General features: G+C 40.4%; 1 protein-coding gene across 2 annotated transcripts in view; it reads right to left on the reverse strand.

Annotated features, from left to right (window-relative positions):
• Window positions 1-2,926: 2,926 nt before the first annotated feature.
• LOC113106379 (adhesion G protein-coupled receptor L3-like) overlaps window positions 2,927-15,434 on the reverse strand; it is a 192,357-nt gene continuing 179,849 nt past the window's right edge. For both annotated transcript variants that reach the window (XM_026268245.1, XM_026268244.1), the window contains 2 exons: window positions 8,058-8,393; window positions 2,927-3,036 (listed from right to left, as the gene is read on the reverse strand). In XM_026268245.1, coding sequence (XP_026124030.1) covers window positions 2,927-3,036; window positions 8,058-8,393 — 446 coding nt within the window. The remainder of the gene's footprint in view (window positions 3,037-8,057; window positions 8,394-15,434) is intronic.

The following is a 15,434-nucleotide window of genomic DNA, read 5'->3' on the forward strand; positions in this document are numbered from 1 at the left end:
ATACTTTAACCAAAGACATTCATTATCTCTGCCTTAGCAAACCCTTCCTCAGACACAACTCTGAAGGAATCTGCGAGCTGCAACCCTGGGTCAGCGATACGCGCTGCCCTGCCGAAGCCAAGCCTCGTACACAAGTCACAGAAACGCAAGCAGAGATTGTGGGTAACAGATGGCTCGTCAACACTCCTGTGCGCTCAGCTATGCTGACCTACGACCAGCATGACACCGCCACCCGTGCCAACCTGCTGGACCAAGTACTGAAAGGTACCACCCAACACATTGACATTACTCCTGTCGATACAGCCCTCCAAGCACTGTCTCGACAGCCCATTCTGAACCAGTCATCTGCGGTCCTAGCCTGGACTGCTGCCGACACTGCACGGTGCATCTCCACCGTCATTGGTCCCGCCCTGACTCTTGGCGTGACCTTCATCCTATACAGGATACTCAACGAGATGCAAACCTCTACAGCCAAACTCACGACAACTGTGGCTGGAGGTCTCCGATGGAATCCCCGGAAAAGGGACGCAAAGTCAAAGACAATACCGAACCTCACCAAGCTGAATCCTCAGCTTCAGGAACCACCTGTCATCATGACCCACCTGCTGCATGACCATCACGATTCACCTGTCATCTGCCCATCCGGGATGATTGCCGTCCGATGATGTCCACACAGGGACTTCATCTGACGTAAAGGGGGAGATGTAACAGATATGCAGGTCAGCGATTCATGGGTTAAATTCTGTTTTATAAATTCAGACTGTTGGTACTAAATGCCAGCCTGGCTGGACTTAAACTATTTACGATGCCCATGCAAGCTTCAAAGAAGAAACGAAAACCCCCCAACCCAAATTCTTCCAACACTGGAGACAAAGGAACTTTTCGTATAAGTTCCTTACTTTCATTTTATTATTAATATGTATTTTAATTATGTTTATGGATTGCATAAAATGGTTAATCCTTGTTATGTGAAGAGTACAAGTTGCAAGCTTATACTTTAGGAAATGTCTTTCCTCACTTTAACTTCCTCAAAGAGAGCCATGTTCTGCAACCCCCACTTTTGCAGGTCGTAAAGTTTACGACCACACTGGAGAGGAGAGAAGCCAAATCTTCTCCCCAATGCATTCTATGGAATGAATTTGTTACCTGTTAGTTTTTATGCTGTATAAATGTATTACGTATTCCCTTTTGGTACATTTAGATGTTTCCCAACATCTGCAGTGTTATCATGTGTTAAGCAAATCTTTCAGATGTAGAATTACACATATTTAATGTAACTTCATGTTTTGATCACATATACCTATTATGTTTAGTCTTGTTCTAATCGTCATGCTTTGACAGACCCATTTATCTAGAGCAAAGTAATGAAAAATGTATTTAATCTGGAATAATGAACTTGCTTTAATATTCCTGATGAAATCGGACAGGCCCTAAATCATCAGGGGGTTGTCTCAACCGAGACAAAGGAACTTTCCCTCCGCTTCAGATCGCGGACATTCATTGGATGCTCCCTCGAAAATGGGCGTGAACTATTTCAAGCTATAAGAATTGACCAAACAAGGTCCACCCTCTCTTCGCTCTCCGCTCTCTTGTTGCTCTTCTTTCTCTTCTCCGTTCTCGGACACGCTGCTCTCCAACGTTGCTTCCGCGCGGCCATAGGCCGCGCTCATAGCGCGAACCCCCTCAGCACAGGGGCTGAGAGAAAAAGCCATTTTAATGGCTCCTTTGGAAGCTTTCGTTTCGTTCGTTTTCTTTTCTTTTCTTTACTAAGTTTATTAAACTATTCGCCTCTCCACGCAAGGAAGACGAATTCTGGAACAATGTTTGTTGAACCTTTCAAATACCGCGCGAGGACAGAACAAAGGACCACGTGCTCCACGCTCACGCCAAGCGCAGCGTGCACGCGCGTCACATGGCCTCCGTTTCATGGCACATGGCTGTTTCAACGCGCAAAGCTCACAAGCTCGACGCCGATCTCACGCCACACTCACATGGGACACTTCTGCAAGTATCACTTTCTCTATGGAGATTTAAATGCTGGTTTAAAGTGTTATTATGATCTGATTTGTTGTTGGTTCCACTAAGGTTTACTGACTGATTTTCATACCTGAGCTCATTCTGTGATCTCTCTCGCTTTCTCCACTTCTCTCTCTCTCTCTCTCTCTCTCTCTCTCTCTCTCTCTCTTTTATTTGGATTCCGTTATGTCTTGTAAATGTTTATTGTCTGTATTTTCGTACGCATATTTACTCTGTGTGATTTGTAGTTTGATGTATTACTAGTTGAATTATTAAAAACTCATATATAAAATGATTGGCCTGGACTCCACCCCACTCACATTACGAGTCACTGAAATGTTTTGGTCTTTAGCTACAAGCTCTAAATTTAGAAACTAAATTTATCATAAGGATAGGATAATATTTTCATGGCCAGAGAATACTTTTCCTTGAATTATAAGGCGTGATAACTTTATTGAAAATTGATAGGTCTACAGTGGTGTGCTGGACATACCACGGTTTGATCTGCAGTAATTTACGGTTAAGAGATATCACAATAATTGATATGAAGAATGTAATATTGACATATTAATGAGTAAATTACAGTGCCCTGTGATTAGTATTGGTATTGGCAATTGAGCTATTTTTCATAATCAATAAAATTAAATGTAACTGTCATCTGAGATATATATTAATCAAATTTTTGATTAATTATTCAAATTCCCTATATATCATTTGAGTTAATTACTATGTAAAACTCATTGTTGTTACATTTGGCACAAATCTTTTTTTTTTAGAACATTTCCAATTAACAATAACAACATCGGCTTAACCAATCAAATGAAAGATCCAACTGTTGTATAATGAGTGAACATGGCAGGCTAAATATACACTTCCCCACTGTGTGTGTGTGTGTGTGTGTGTTTGTTTCTCAAACCTTCTGGTTGATGATGTTGACCCATGTGGAGGAGCAGTTGCTGAGGTCGGGCCCCTGCTGGTCCCACAGTCCCTCGGGCCCCTGACAGGAGAACACAGCCATCCCTGTACACAGAAAGCAGACGTTACTGTGTGTTCATATCACACAGTAAACACATACACACACACATCAACATCCTTCACTGCTGTTTCCACAGATGACAAGAAACACTTTCAAACGTCTGTGATCATAAAAGAATGTGTAATTACTTCCTCTGATGGAGATAAAATCACTGCAGCGTGTGTGTGTGTGAGAGAGAGAGCTCTAACTACAGCCAGATGCAGAGAAGTGTGTGTGTGTGTGTGTGTGTGTGTGTATGTGTGTTCATTCCCTGGAGAGCACTGGTAAAGGTCAATTAAAGCGCGTGGAGAGAGACGACAGAATTCTAAGCTCTAATTAGAAGGACAGAAGAGGGAAAAAATGTCATATTCTTCCAGTCGGGTGACTGTATCGGCACTCAGGTGAGATCGCTGACACACACACACACACACACACACACACACACACCCTCTCTCTCTCTCTCTCTCTCTCTCTCTCTTCAGAAGTACTGTCAGCAGACACACACAACAGCAGTTTGATAAAAGATTATGTTCAATAAACACATGCATTACTAACTTTAATAACAATCAATTAATGTAAAAAATATAGTCTAAAAGTCCACATGTGTGGAAATATTTGCAATAAAAAAGTTACAATATTATATTAACTGTATCCTTGCAAATGTTGTTTAAAATGTCTCTGTTACATACATAACCCTCATTCCCTGATAGAGAGAAAGGAGACGTAAATGAGTTTAAGACAAAACGCCAATGAAAATTGGCTAGTGGATTTAACATACTTGAGCCACTCCCCGTGCCCACGGGTATAAATAGGCGACAGGTGCATCCACTCATTAGGTTTTACGCTGAGGAGCCGAGAACTTGTCCCGGCAACAGCGAATGGTTCAAGGTTGTGGCATGGGGACATAACGTCTCCGTTCCCTCCATCAGGGAACAAGGGTTACGTATGTAACTGAGACTTTCCCTATCTGTAGGTCACTACGAGCTATGTCGAACGACATATGGGGTCTTATGGAAAATGCCACAACCTAAACACCGTCACAACCCTGTGGCGCTGGAATTGTCGGCAAGCCGTGGCATGCCACAAAAGCTACGCTTAAGGTCGTAACCTTCCCAAAGCTACAGTGTAAATTCACTGACCTTGGTACCGAAGGGGCCAAAGGGTGAGTACATCGCTGCTGGTGAAGGCCATGCTGCTTTTCCGCCCACACAAAGTTAGCCTTTGGAGAAAGATTGCTTCAAATTTTCCCTATTTGTTCTTACAGTTTGTCAAGTCAATGGGGAAGCGAGCCTTAAGAAAAGGTCACTACAGAGACCACATCCTACCCATAGGGAGGTGACATGTGGAGAAACTGATATGGACTTACCCAGGGGGCAGTACTACATATGGAATGGGTCTCTGAGGCAGTTCCTACCTTGGAGTAGGGATGAAACAGCTGCCAGAAGAGACGGGTATGTCAATGGAAGACACAGGTTTGCCAAGAGGGAAACCTTACCGTGGAAGAATACACATATAGGATTGCCTATAGGGAATCAAGCCATATGGACACCTAGCCCAGTATTGGGGCTGACCGGAAATCCTGGCATGCTAACACCAGTGCTGGGCCTGGCGGCAGACTGCTCCACCAGGTCTGACCGCCAAGGGTGCTGGAGGATGCTTGACCAGGGTACACCAACCAGGGACTCTACTGGGAGAAGAAAGGCGCTCACATCCCCGTGTTAGGGGGAATGGCACAGCAATCGTGACACCCAATCAGCCCTTCCCGTCAATTACCTGCTACCCAATACATGGGAAGAAACTGGCTCTACACAAATTTTGTAAAACCTTCCAAACGTGTTAGGTCTCACCCAGCCCGCAGCTCGACAGATGTCTGCCAGAGAGGCGCCATGCACCAGCACATAGGAGGAGGCCACACTCCATGTGTAGGGGGCTCTCACCCCCAGGGGACATGGCTCACCTTGAGAATGGTATGCCAAGGCAATGGCATCCACTATCCAGTGGGCCAACCTCTGCTTGGAGACAGCCTTCCCCTTCGGCTGACCTCCAAAGCAGACCAGGAGCTTCTCAGAGCTTCTGAAGCTCTGGGTGCGGTCCACGTATATGCGAAGTGCTCTTACAGGACACAGCAACGCCAAGGCTGGATATGAACCTTGGGCACGTATCCCAGCCGGGGTCTCAAGTTAACGTGAGAGTAGTGACACAAGGTACTCTTCACTTACCGAAAATGCTTGGAGGTTCCCGACCCTTTTGATGGAAGTGAGCACGACTCAACTGAATCCAGCGGCTCAAAGGGACACCTCTGAAGTCCTGCCAGAACAATAGAGTGGCCCAGGAGGGAATCAAGGGTGTCCTTGGAGGATCTAACCTTCTGGCAACCCTCAGGAACCTAACGATCAGATCATGCCTCCCCAGGGACCAGCTGTCCACTGCATCGTGATGGCCTGCAATTGCAGCAACATACACTTTCTGGTTGAAGGATGACAGCCTACGCTCCAACCTTTCTTGCAGGAAAGAAAGCACGACTCTGACCGGCATATCCGGGGGTCTTCTCGGTGCGAAGAACACCAGTTTGTGAACAGACTCCACTTCAGAGCATAGGCCTGCCTCGTAGTGTGGGCTTTAGCCTGAGTGATAGTGTCTACCACCGCCGGTGGCAGATCACTTAGGTCTGCCGCATACCGTCCAGAAGCCACACGTGGAGTTTCAAAAGATCTGGACGCGGGAGCCAAATGGTGCCTAACCCCTGAGAGAGGGATGCGCCAGGAAGGGGCTGTCACGGGGTGCATGAGTTCCGAAAACCAGGTCCGGGTGGGCCAGTAAGGCACAACCAACAGGACCTGTTCCTCGTCTTCCCTGACCTTGCACAGCATCTGTGCGAGCAGGCTCACTGGGGGAAACACATACTTGCGTAGAGCCCAAGGCCAGCTGTGTGCCAGTGCATCTGTGCTCAGGGGGGCCTGGGATGGGGAATAAATAGTACAGCTGGCAGTGGGAGGACTCGTGGGAAGCAAACAGGTCTACCTGGGCTTCCCCGAATCTACTCCAAATCAGCTGGACCATCTGGGGATGGAGTCGCCATTGCCTGTGAAAGGTGAGCTGTCGTGAGATCGTGTTGGCTGTACAATTGAGCTCCCCCGGGACGTGGATAGCGCGCAGCGACAGCGAGTTGCGTCTGACTCCAGAGGAGGAGATGGTGGGTGAGTTGAGACATGCGACATGTTTCTGCTCAAGAAACATTTCTGATTATTATCAATGTTGAAATTAGTTGTGCTGCACAATATTTCTGTGGAAACTGTGATACATTTTATCTTTCAGGTTTCACAGATGAATAGATGAAAATAACATAATTTATTTGAAATGTAAATATTTTGTTACATTATAAATGTCTTTACTGTCACGTTTGACCAATTTGACACATCTTTGCTAAATAAAAGTATTGATTTCTCAACTTTTGAATGATATTATATAACGGGGTTGTAAAAAATAGCCACACTTCATTCAAAAGCTAGTGCTTTTTGATGTTGTTGTTTTGAAAGAGAATATGAGGATGTGAATGTGTTACTCTGAGAAATGACCAGAAGACAAATCCAAGAACAAACAACTAATTATGAAGAAGCTGCCAATCACCTGAACCATGGAAACAGATGGGAGGCCTGGAAACGTTTGGATATGAGCAGTGAGAGAAATGAAGGACTTTAAACAAAGAGAGGCAGAGGAATGAGGGTGAAAGGTGTGTTTGATGCGTTTGCTGTGTTCATGTTATTTGTGCTCACTCTGTGTGTCGCTCGTCTGCTGCACTTTCACAAACTCACTAATAACCAAAGAGAGAAACACACACCTGGGTTACCCAAGCAAGCTGTTAAACATGCAGTGAGCAGGGCTTATTTGATCTGTGGAAACAGAGCAAGGCGTCGCTATGCAGCCGCTAGGATGTTCATGGTTAAGAGCAGATTTCTGAAATCTTACTTGCTAATATCTACCATTTAAAATAGAGGGATCACATATTCTTATTTTTTTGTTAAATAATAATAATGATTATAAATAATGTTAAAAGATTAAGCAATGATACTAGTGATGATAATAGTTATGTTTGCAAGTCAGACTGGTTGTATCAAAATTAACTAATAATCACACAATGAAAAATAGTGAATAATTCAGATGAAAAAGTCAAAACTGAGAAAAAAAAACTCAGAATTGTGAGATGTAACTCAGAATTTAGAGAAAAATAGCCAGATCTTTAATATATATATATATATATATATATATATATATATATATATATATATATATATATATATATATATATATATAAAGAGAGCTTTCATTGCTTGTAATTACAAAAAAAAATTACTCAGAAGTCTGACTTTCTTTTTCACTGTTCTGACTATTTTTCTCTTAAAAGTGTATATCACAAATTATCTCAGAATTATGAGGAAAAGTCAGAATTGCGAGATGCAACTCAGAATTCAGAGAAAAACTGCCAAAATTGGTTTATTTCTCATAATTATTTTTTAAACATTTTTATTTGTAATAGTTGTGACTTTTAAAAATTTGAGTATTACTTTACAAAAATAGATTATATATTAAAAATAGTGCTGTCAAACGATTAATCGTGATTAATTACATTCAAAATAATGAAAATAGTATTTACATGTCTATATTTATATTCATATCCTTTATATTATTTATACATATATTTAATATATAATCACAACAGAATTTTCTGAAATATATACATGCATGTGTGTAATTTTCTATACATAATAAATATACACAGTACACACACATATATTATGTAAACTAAAACTTTTATTTTTTTTAATTAATCGCGATTAATTTTTTGACAGCACTATAATTAATAATGAATAAGATATTTCAATACCTAAGTGTTTCTTTTTATAAATTAAGGATAATAGTGCTCTGTTCCTGTCCAAGTGTTGGCGCGACTAATTAACCAGTGCATCTCTCAGCGCCCTCTGCTGGTGAACATAACCACCTCACGGCTCCCTGGACTGCTCTAACGTACCGATGGTTCCCGGTGGGCAGGGCTGCTTGGCCACGAGGCCCTGCCGTGTTCTGGGCCAGGTGATAGAGGAGTTGGTGACGGTGCTGCAGAACTCCACAGCGATGTTGGGCAGGACGGAGGACGGGTCGGAGCGAGCAGTGACCTCGGGGAGAGCCGCCGGCTGCCGGTTTGTGGTGGTGCTGCGCGGGGCCACAGGTGTTGTGGAGGGAGATCGGGTGCTGCTATTCGTGGTGGAACTGGTGGAGGTGGAGGCGGTCGTGGTGCTGGCTGTAAATGGGCGAGTCGTGGTATGTGTCGTTGTCGTGTCCATTAAGACATTTCCTGAGGAGGAGGTTTCTGGAATCAGAGGAAAAAATAGAGTTATAAAACTGATAGTTCTGGTCCTTGATTCTGATTGGTTGAGAAAGGTTCAAAGCTGTTGTAAATTCAAAAGCAACCAATTTGTTGCAACCACAACCACTTCTGAAGAACCACATTGCTTAGCAGAAGAATAATTACTGCGTACCAATTCACATACTATCCGTCCTAAATAGTTTTCGAACACAGAATGTGTATGTCCCAAATCATAGTGTGTTGGAAAGAGTATGCCAAAGAACCCCAGATGGTCTATTACTTGAGATTAAAATTTGAAGTGCAGACTAATGCAGACTCTAATGGCTAATATCGCCCACAATGCTTTGTGTGGTGGATGAGTATTTGATTAGAACTGCAAACAAGAATTATTAACAAAATACAATAATTTTGTTAACTGTGGTAAAATAATTGGCAGTGCAGTTTAAACAATGACAGAATTCATGTAGAAACAGAGTGCTTGTTAAATATGCACTCATGACGAAGTGGTATGTCCCAAAGATTGCCTAATATCCTCAAAAGTACAGTATGTACTTTTTCTTCACAAAAAGAGTACATACTTTTAGGGCATATTATAAGTAAACGAACTGGGATGCAGGAAATGTTTTTAATAATATAATTACATTTTATTTGCTTTGTTTTATTATATTTTGTGAAACCTTGCTATGTATATGGAATAACTGTTTTATAAAGCAATAATCTCTGTGAAGTCGTGGTTTACAGTGATTTTATAACATCTAAGCTCCGAGTCTTGCCTAACAACCCCTTTAGCTGTTATAAGTTCACTGTAAACCACGGCTTCCTGGAGCTTACTGCTTTATTTTAAAACGCAACAAATTATATTTAATTCAGAAATGATATTTCCTGTAATTATGTACTAATTGTTACAGTATATTTAGTAATACATTATCTAGCAGCAAATTGCTTAAATAAAAATCAACCAAGCAGTACCCTGCAGAAAACGACTTCATACTGAGGTATAAAATCACACTGTTATATAAAGATCTAGCGGCTCTAATGCAGACATTTCTATTATTTATCTTTATTATCAAGTCTCCTGCTGAATTTCTTCTTAAAGTAAACTCTCATTAAAAAGCACAAGAGTTTGAGTTTAACCTTGGAGGACTTCTTCTCCAGAAGCATCATTAGATGTTCAAGAGTGAAGCTGTGCACAATGATAGGGATTCAATATATCTATTTATTATTCTGAGTGCCAGGAGTGCTAGAAACCCTCTTGTTTTTGTCATGATTATGATTACTAGAGGTTCAAAGGCAGAATATGTTTTTGCTGCTTGCCGCTATTAAGGCAGACGTGTTGCATGGTAACTAAACCTTCAACTATAAATCTGTAAAATCAATAAACAAGTTTATTTTACTTTATTGTATATATTAACGACATCCTACACTTCACACCTGTACAAATCTAGAAAACAATTCACACCACTGAGGCACTATTACACACAAGAAACCAAGAAACACCACCAACTCGACTGTTATTTCATCCCAATGCCTGTTCATCTATAAACACAGATATTGCTTTACACAGCTTTAGCCCTACTATTAAACCGATGAAATCAAGCAAGCAAACAGATGAGTAAATATATTATAATTAGGGCCGGGACTCGATTAAAAAAATTAATCTAATTAATTAGAAGCTTTGTAATTAATTAATCGAAATTAATCGCATTTTAATCGCATATAAATATTTGACCTGAGAACAGTGAGAAGTAATTTTTTTTCACATGGATTTATAGTATACCATTGAATAATGACTGAATACATAAGCTTAAGCAACAAAATATTGTTTATTTTTGTTCAACCAAGTCTAGCAGACCAGTGCAATTTTTGCCATGAAGTGTAGCAATAGCATATTTAGAAACAATTTAGAAATAGTACATTTCAGAAATTCAGGAAGCTTATATGTGCTGGAACCTTCTGTAAAGTGTTTTTTTTTTAAGGAAAACACAATACTGTCATTCAGAACATTGGAAACACTGACTGTTAGAAAACATCTCTCTGTTGCTTCAGAGGCCATAACATACTAATTCCAACTCTCAACAACCTTGGCCAAAACAATAAAGAGTTCAACATAAACTGTTGCACCAACAAAATAATACATAGTTCAACATAAAATGTAAAGTCCATGCTAGCTGCTATGTTTAGCGTTGAGGTGATACTTGAGGCTCGATGCGCTGGAGTGATATGCGAACGCTAGTTGGTGCTTCAGTATAATCGGTCCGCCGAAACGCATCCAGTGAGAAACGTTCCGCGGTGCAAAAATAAGTTATTAAAAATGCGGGAATTTTTTTTTTCTGTAATTAATTAATCTTAGTTAACGCGATATTTTTTGTGTAATTAATTAATCTCAATTAACGCGTTAAAGTCCCGGCCCTAATTATAATTTCATGAAGAATTTCTGCTGCCCAATTAACCAATAAAATCTAAAACTACTTTAATGAGTATTCATTCGCAAATAGCAGGAATTAAACTGCACAGCATGATCCAAAGTGCATACATATTCAATATATCCATTCATTTCCAATACACAGATTGATATTCATTATTTTATTATATTAATTTATTTTTACTTGTAATAGCATGCACTAATGAACAGATCAGAATAAGAGCAGAGATGTGCATTACGTGAGCAAACCGAGCGGATGATCAGCTGCTGTCAGTTCTCCAAACACAAATAAAGGGCTGAAATGATCTGACTGCTTCTGTGAGTCTGTGATACTCTGAGCCTCCAAGGAGCTAATGTGCTAATAAACACAGAAACCAGCGAGAGAGAGCAAAACAAAGCAATAAGACAACACAAGAGACTCGGGAGGAATTATGGGAAAGGCCCATAACCCAGGATATAACACACACACACACACACAGGCTTTTGTGCTGTAGGGGGAAGTGAGGGTAATAGTTTTGTGTTTGTGTGGGCAGAACATCGACTCTGATCTGTTAGTGTTTACATTACAGAGAATTTCATTTCCTACCGTTTTCATGAACTGACCGCGTACGGCCAGCAGCGCTAGCGTTAACTTCTCTGGTAAGAGAGTCTCCAGTGGTCTATTATCAGAGAACTGCCCATTCAGAGAGGAAGAGACACCTGACCGACATGTAAACCTGCCAACACAGTCTGGTGTCGGTTTAACACACCATTAAGAGACATCAATGATCCCACAATACAGCCGTGACTAAAACTAATTCACCAAATGGTACAGTGATCGCGGCTCATGAATAGACATGAATAAACACTGAAATAAATACATGAATAAAGACTAAATCACAGCCCATTACAGCATTGCATAACTTGCTCAGTGGTGTATGGTCTGCAGTGAATGGGTGCCGTCAGAATGAGCTGATAAAAACATCAAAATAATCCACACAACTCCAGTCCATCAGTTAACATCTGGAGAAGACAAAAGCTGGTGCTTAATCTGTGCAGATTTTTCTCCTGATTCAGAACAGACAAATTGTCCACTGGTGCTACTATTAATTATAGACTTGTATTTTATTTAGAAATGTCTTCAAATGTCTTAAATTTGTTTCTTCCCAACACACTTGTCTTCTCCAGATGTTAACTGATGGACAGGAGTGGTGTGGATTACTTGTGAATTATTGTGATGTTTTTATCAGCCGTTTGGACTCTGATTCTGATGGCACCCATTCACTGCAGAGCATCCACTGGTGAGACACTGATAGAACGCTACATTTCTCTAAACCTGATGAAGAAACAATCTCATCTACAGTACATCTTGGACAGCCTGAGGGTGAGCACATCTTCATTATAAACTGTTCCTTTAAAGACCATAATTGCTCGAGTGTCTGCTAGCATGCAACCTAGATCGACATGTTAGTATTCACACCAGTGTTTTTATGTGCTGTAACATAATGAAGTTATTTCACTAACTCAGTTTTGGATTATTAATATTATGTTTATTAACTTCACAACCCTGAGCTTGCCCACTATTAATTCTTTGATGAGCAATTAAAAGTTCAGCATCACCTGCTGCAGGAGTTAATTCTCTTTTAAAACTTTAATAAGTCGTGCCCAGAGGGCTTCTATATTTATAAAAGAGCAAATCAACCTGATTATTCATTTTTCTTCCTATTTTTGGCCTCAGCCATTTTATAGATAAGAACAGTGATAGTCCAAAGAAAGGCTAATGGGATCATGTGTCCATCTGCACGTCTACAACAAGCTGAAAATGTGAAAAACCACATTATCCATTATATTTCATATCCAGTTTCAATTTGGAAGAATTTGTATTTTCTGAGTAGTATCTATTAGTTAACCCCTTACCGGTCACCCCCCACTGTCAGCATGGAGACACAAATGACATATCCAAAATTAAAAGGTTGCTGCTCATGAGTCTTTCTTACTAGATACATAATCAACATATATGTTCACAAAGCTGACACTTAAAAGTTTTCTGTTCAGTTATCAGAATTACTCAGACTGTTATGATAATAAAGATGTATAAATTAAAACAATATGGTTTTGGCACTCTTTAATGCTGCATGAGTGATCTGTGATTTACATTTATGCATTTGGGAGATGCTTTGATCCAAAGCAACTTATTTAAGTATGCATGTTCCCTGGGAATTGACCCCACAACCTTTTGTGCTACTAGCACAATGCTCTACCACTGAACATTTATTTTACACTGATTGAATCCTTATAGGCTATGATACGATACATGAATGAATGAAATAAGCACAGCACGATCACCAATCAAACAGCTGTGTTGCCGTCTCTGCACGTCTCCCAAAAACCAAACCAAGAGTATAATAATAATTAGCTTAGATACAGATACATTTTCTACTAGGCTTACATCTTTACTTCTTTATCTTTTGCTGGTTTGCATGGCACACTCACATTTGTTTAGTGAAGTTCAAAAATACTGCTTAAAGAGTTCTGCATAATGAAAAAGTGTGCCTTGAACCAATTGTTTTCATATGATTACTAAACGTTGTCATGAAAGCTCTCTACTTGTATGATCAATTTATATTTAGAAATAAATGTTATACTTACTACTAATTACTACTAATACTAATAATAATTCATTTTAATGCAATTAACAAAAAAACAGCCACACATACTGTACACATTCACACATAATAAACCTTCACAGCGTGTGAATCAATGACAGCCGTGAGTGCAGCTTCCAGCAGCTCTGCGTCATTAAACACAAACGCACAGAGATGCTTCATTAGGATCTGAGGGAGGAAAACGCTTACAACCTCCAGACGCAGCAGAGAGACTCCTCCCAAAACCACCTGACCACGACCACATGACACCTTGCACACACTTCAGCTCACGCCTGATGTTTCTCTGCCTCCACTAAAGATGACTATGCATGTGACCATGCAGCAATCCTCACTGCAAGTTAATGGCTTTTGTTACATTTCAATAATGTTCATTTGACAAATTTCCACTGATTATGATTTCAATAGTAGAATAAAGATCATTTATAACGACACACACTGCTGTGAGAATATCTCACTGCATTTTAAATGAAATAAATGTGGTAAATTGTCAGCCCTTGTTGCTGATTATGTATAATTTGTCTCAGTTCTCAGTAACTTAAACATGATGTTTCCTGTGAAGCAGATGAAGACAGACTGACCAAAGCAGCACGTGAATATGATGAAAGTGTGTGTGGTCTGATCTGATCCATCAAAACCAACTCACTTAAGTCAACCAGTCAATCTGTAAATCTGCCTGTAAGATCCCATACACACAAGAAACGCTCTTAAAACATTCTGTCCATTATCAGAGCGTCGTGTTTCAGCCGTGTGCTATTATGCTTAATTTGAGGTGCTCTTCTTGTCATAATTAACTCTCATTTGTCTTCTCAGCACCCAAGAAAATGAAGAGAAGTTTCTCTGGCTGTCAGAAAGTGCTCGTCACTTTAAATTGTCTCTCTATTCTGGTGTCTTATCAGAGCGAGTGAGAACTGGCTCGACTCATTCATGTCTGGCAGAAAGATGAAGCATCTCTATCACTGCTCACTCGCAGCCATGCTTAATTAAGATGTGGACCCTTTTCACTGTTCCCATCATATTGCAAACACACACACACACACACACACACACACACACGTTTGTTTTTGTTGCATTGTTTTAAGTGAATTGTTGAATGCCAGAGTCAGCTCTCTGATTCTTAACACATGAGACAAAACTCACACTTCAACTTGCTGTTAGTTTTTAAAATAATATATATTGGCACTTCAAAATCAAATCCAAATTCCTCTGTATGTACCCTTTATTTTTCCACTTCTGCAGCCTGTTCTGTGTGGAGTCTGCATGTCTTGACTCTGTGTGTTTTATTAGACCGAAGGCCAGACAGAGTCAAAAGATCTGCAGTAGTCATAGCACAAGGCTGTGCTCCTCTGAAGTCAAGGCGAAACATATTTCACTCTGCATATGGGCCAGATTAGGTCAATTACCGTCTGCCTAAAGAGACCCCGCAGAGCAGAGAGCATCCCCCTCCGGCTCCAAACATCACTGTGCTTGACGTTCCCTCACATGTTCTGAATATCAGCAAACGCAGAAGCTGTAAGGAAGAGAGCTGCTTTTCCACACAAAGGGTCAAAACAGGAGATCGGTATCTCACACGAAACCGTCCCTCACTACAGCTCCAGGAGGTCATCTCACACAAGTCAAGTTTGACAGGAGCCTGAAGAAAAACAAGGTCCTGGTTCAATATTGCTCACTGTTTTGAGAATTCATAATTCGCTTTAGTGTGGCACAAAAATAAACATTCATTTCAAGAGAAATTTCATTACGTTCATATGACATGGCAAGGTGATTCTACTATGTGCAATAATTTTGGAGTTCACATTCTACATTCATAATTGTATGATCTTATGTTTTGTCATTTGAGCCTTATGAATTTGTATTCTGAATTTAATGCAGATCTGATTATTATTTTGTGCTAACTTTGATTTCTGATGCTGATTTTAAAGATTTCAAGGTAATTCTAATGCATCATGCTGAATCTAGAAAAATCGGAGTGATTCTGTT

The sequence above is a fragment of the Carassius auratus genome, chromosome 7, assembly GCF_003368295.1.
Source record: "Carassius auratus strain Wakin chromosome 7, ASM336829v1, whole genome shotgun sequence".
Lineage (NCBI taxonomy): Eukaryota > Metazoa > Chordata > Actinopteri > Cypriniformes > Cyprinidae > Carassius > Carassius auratus.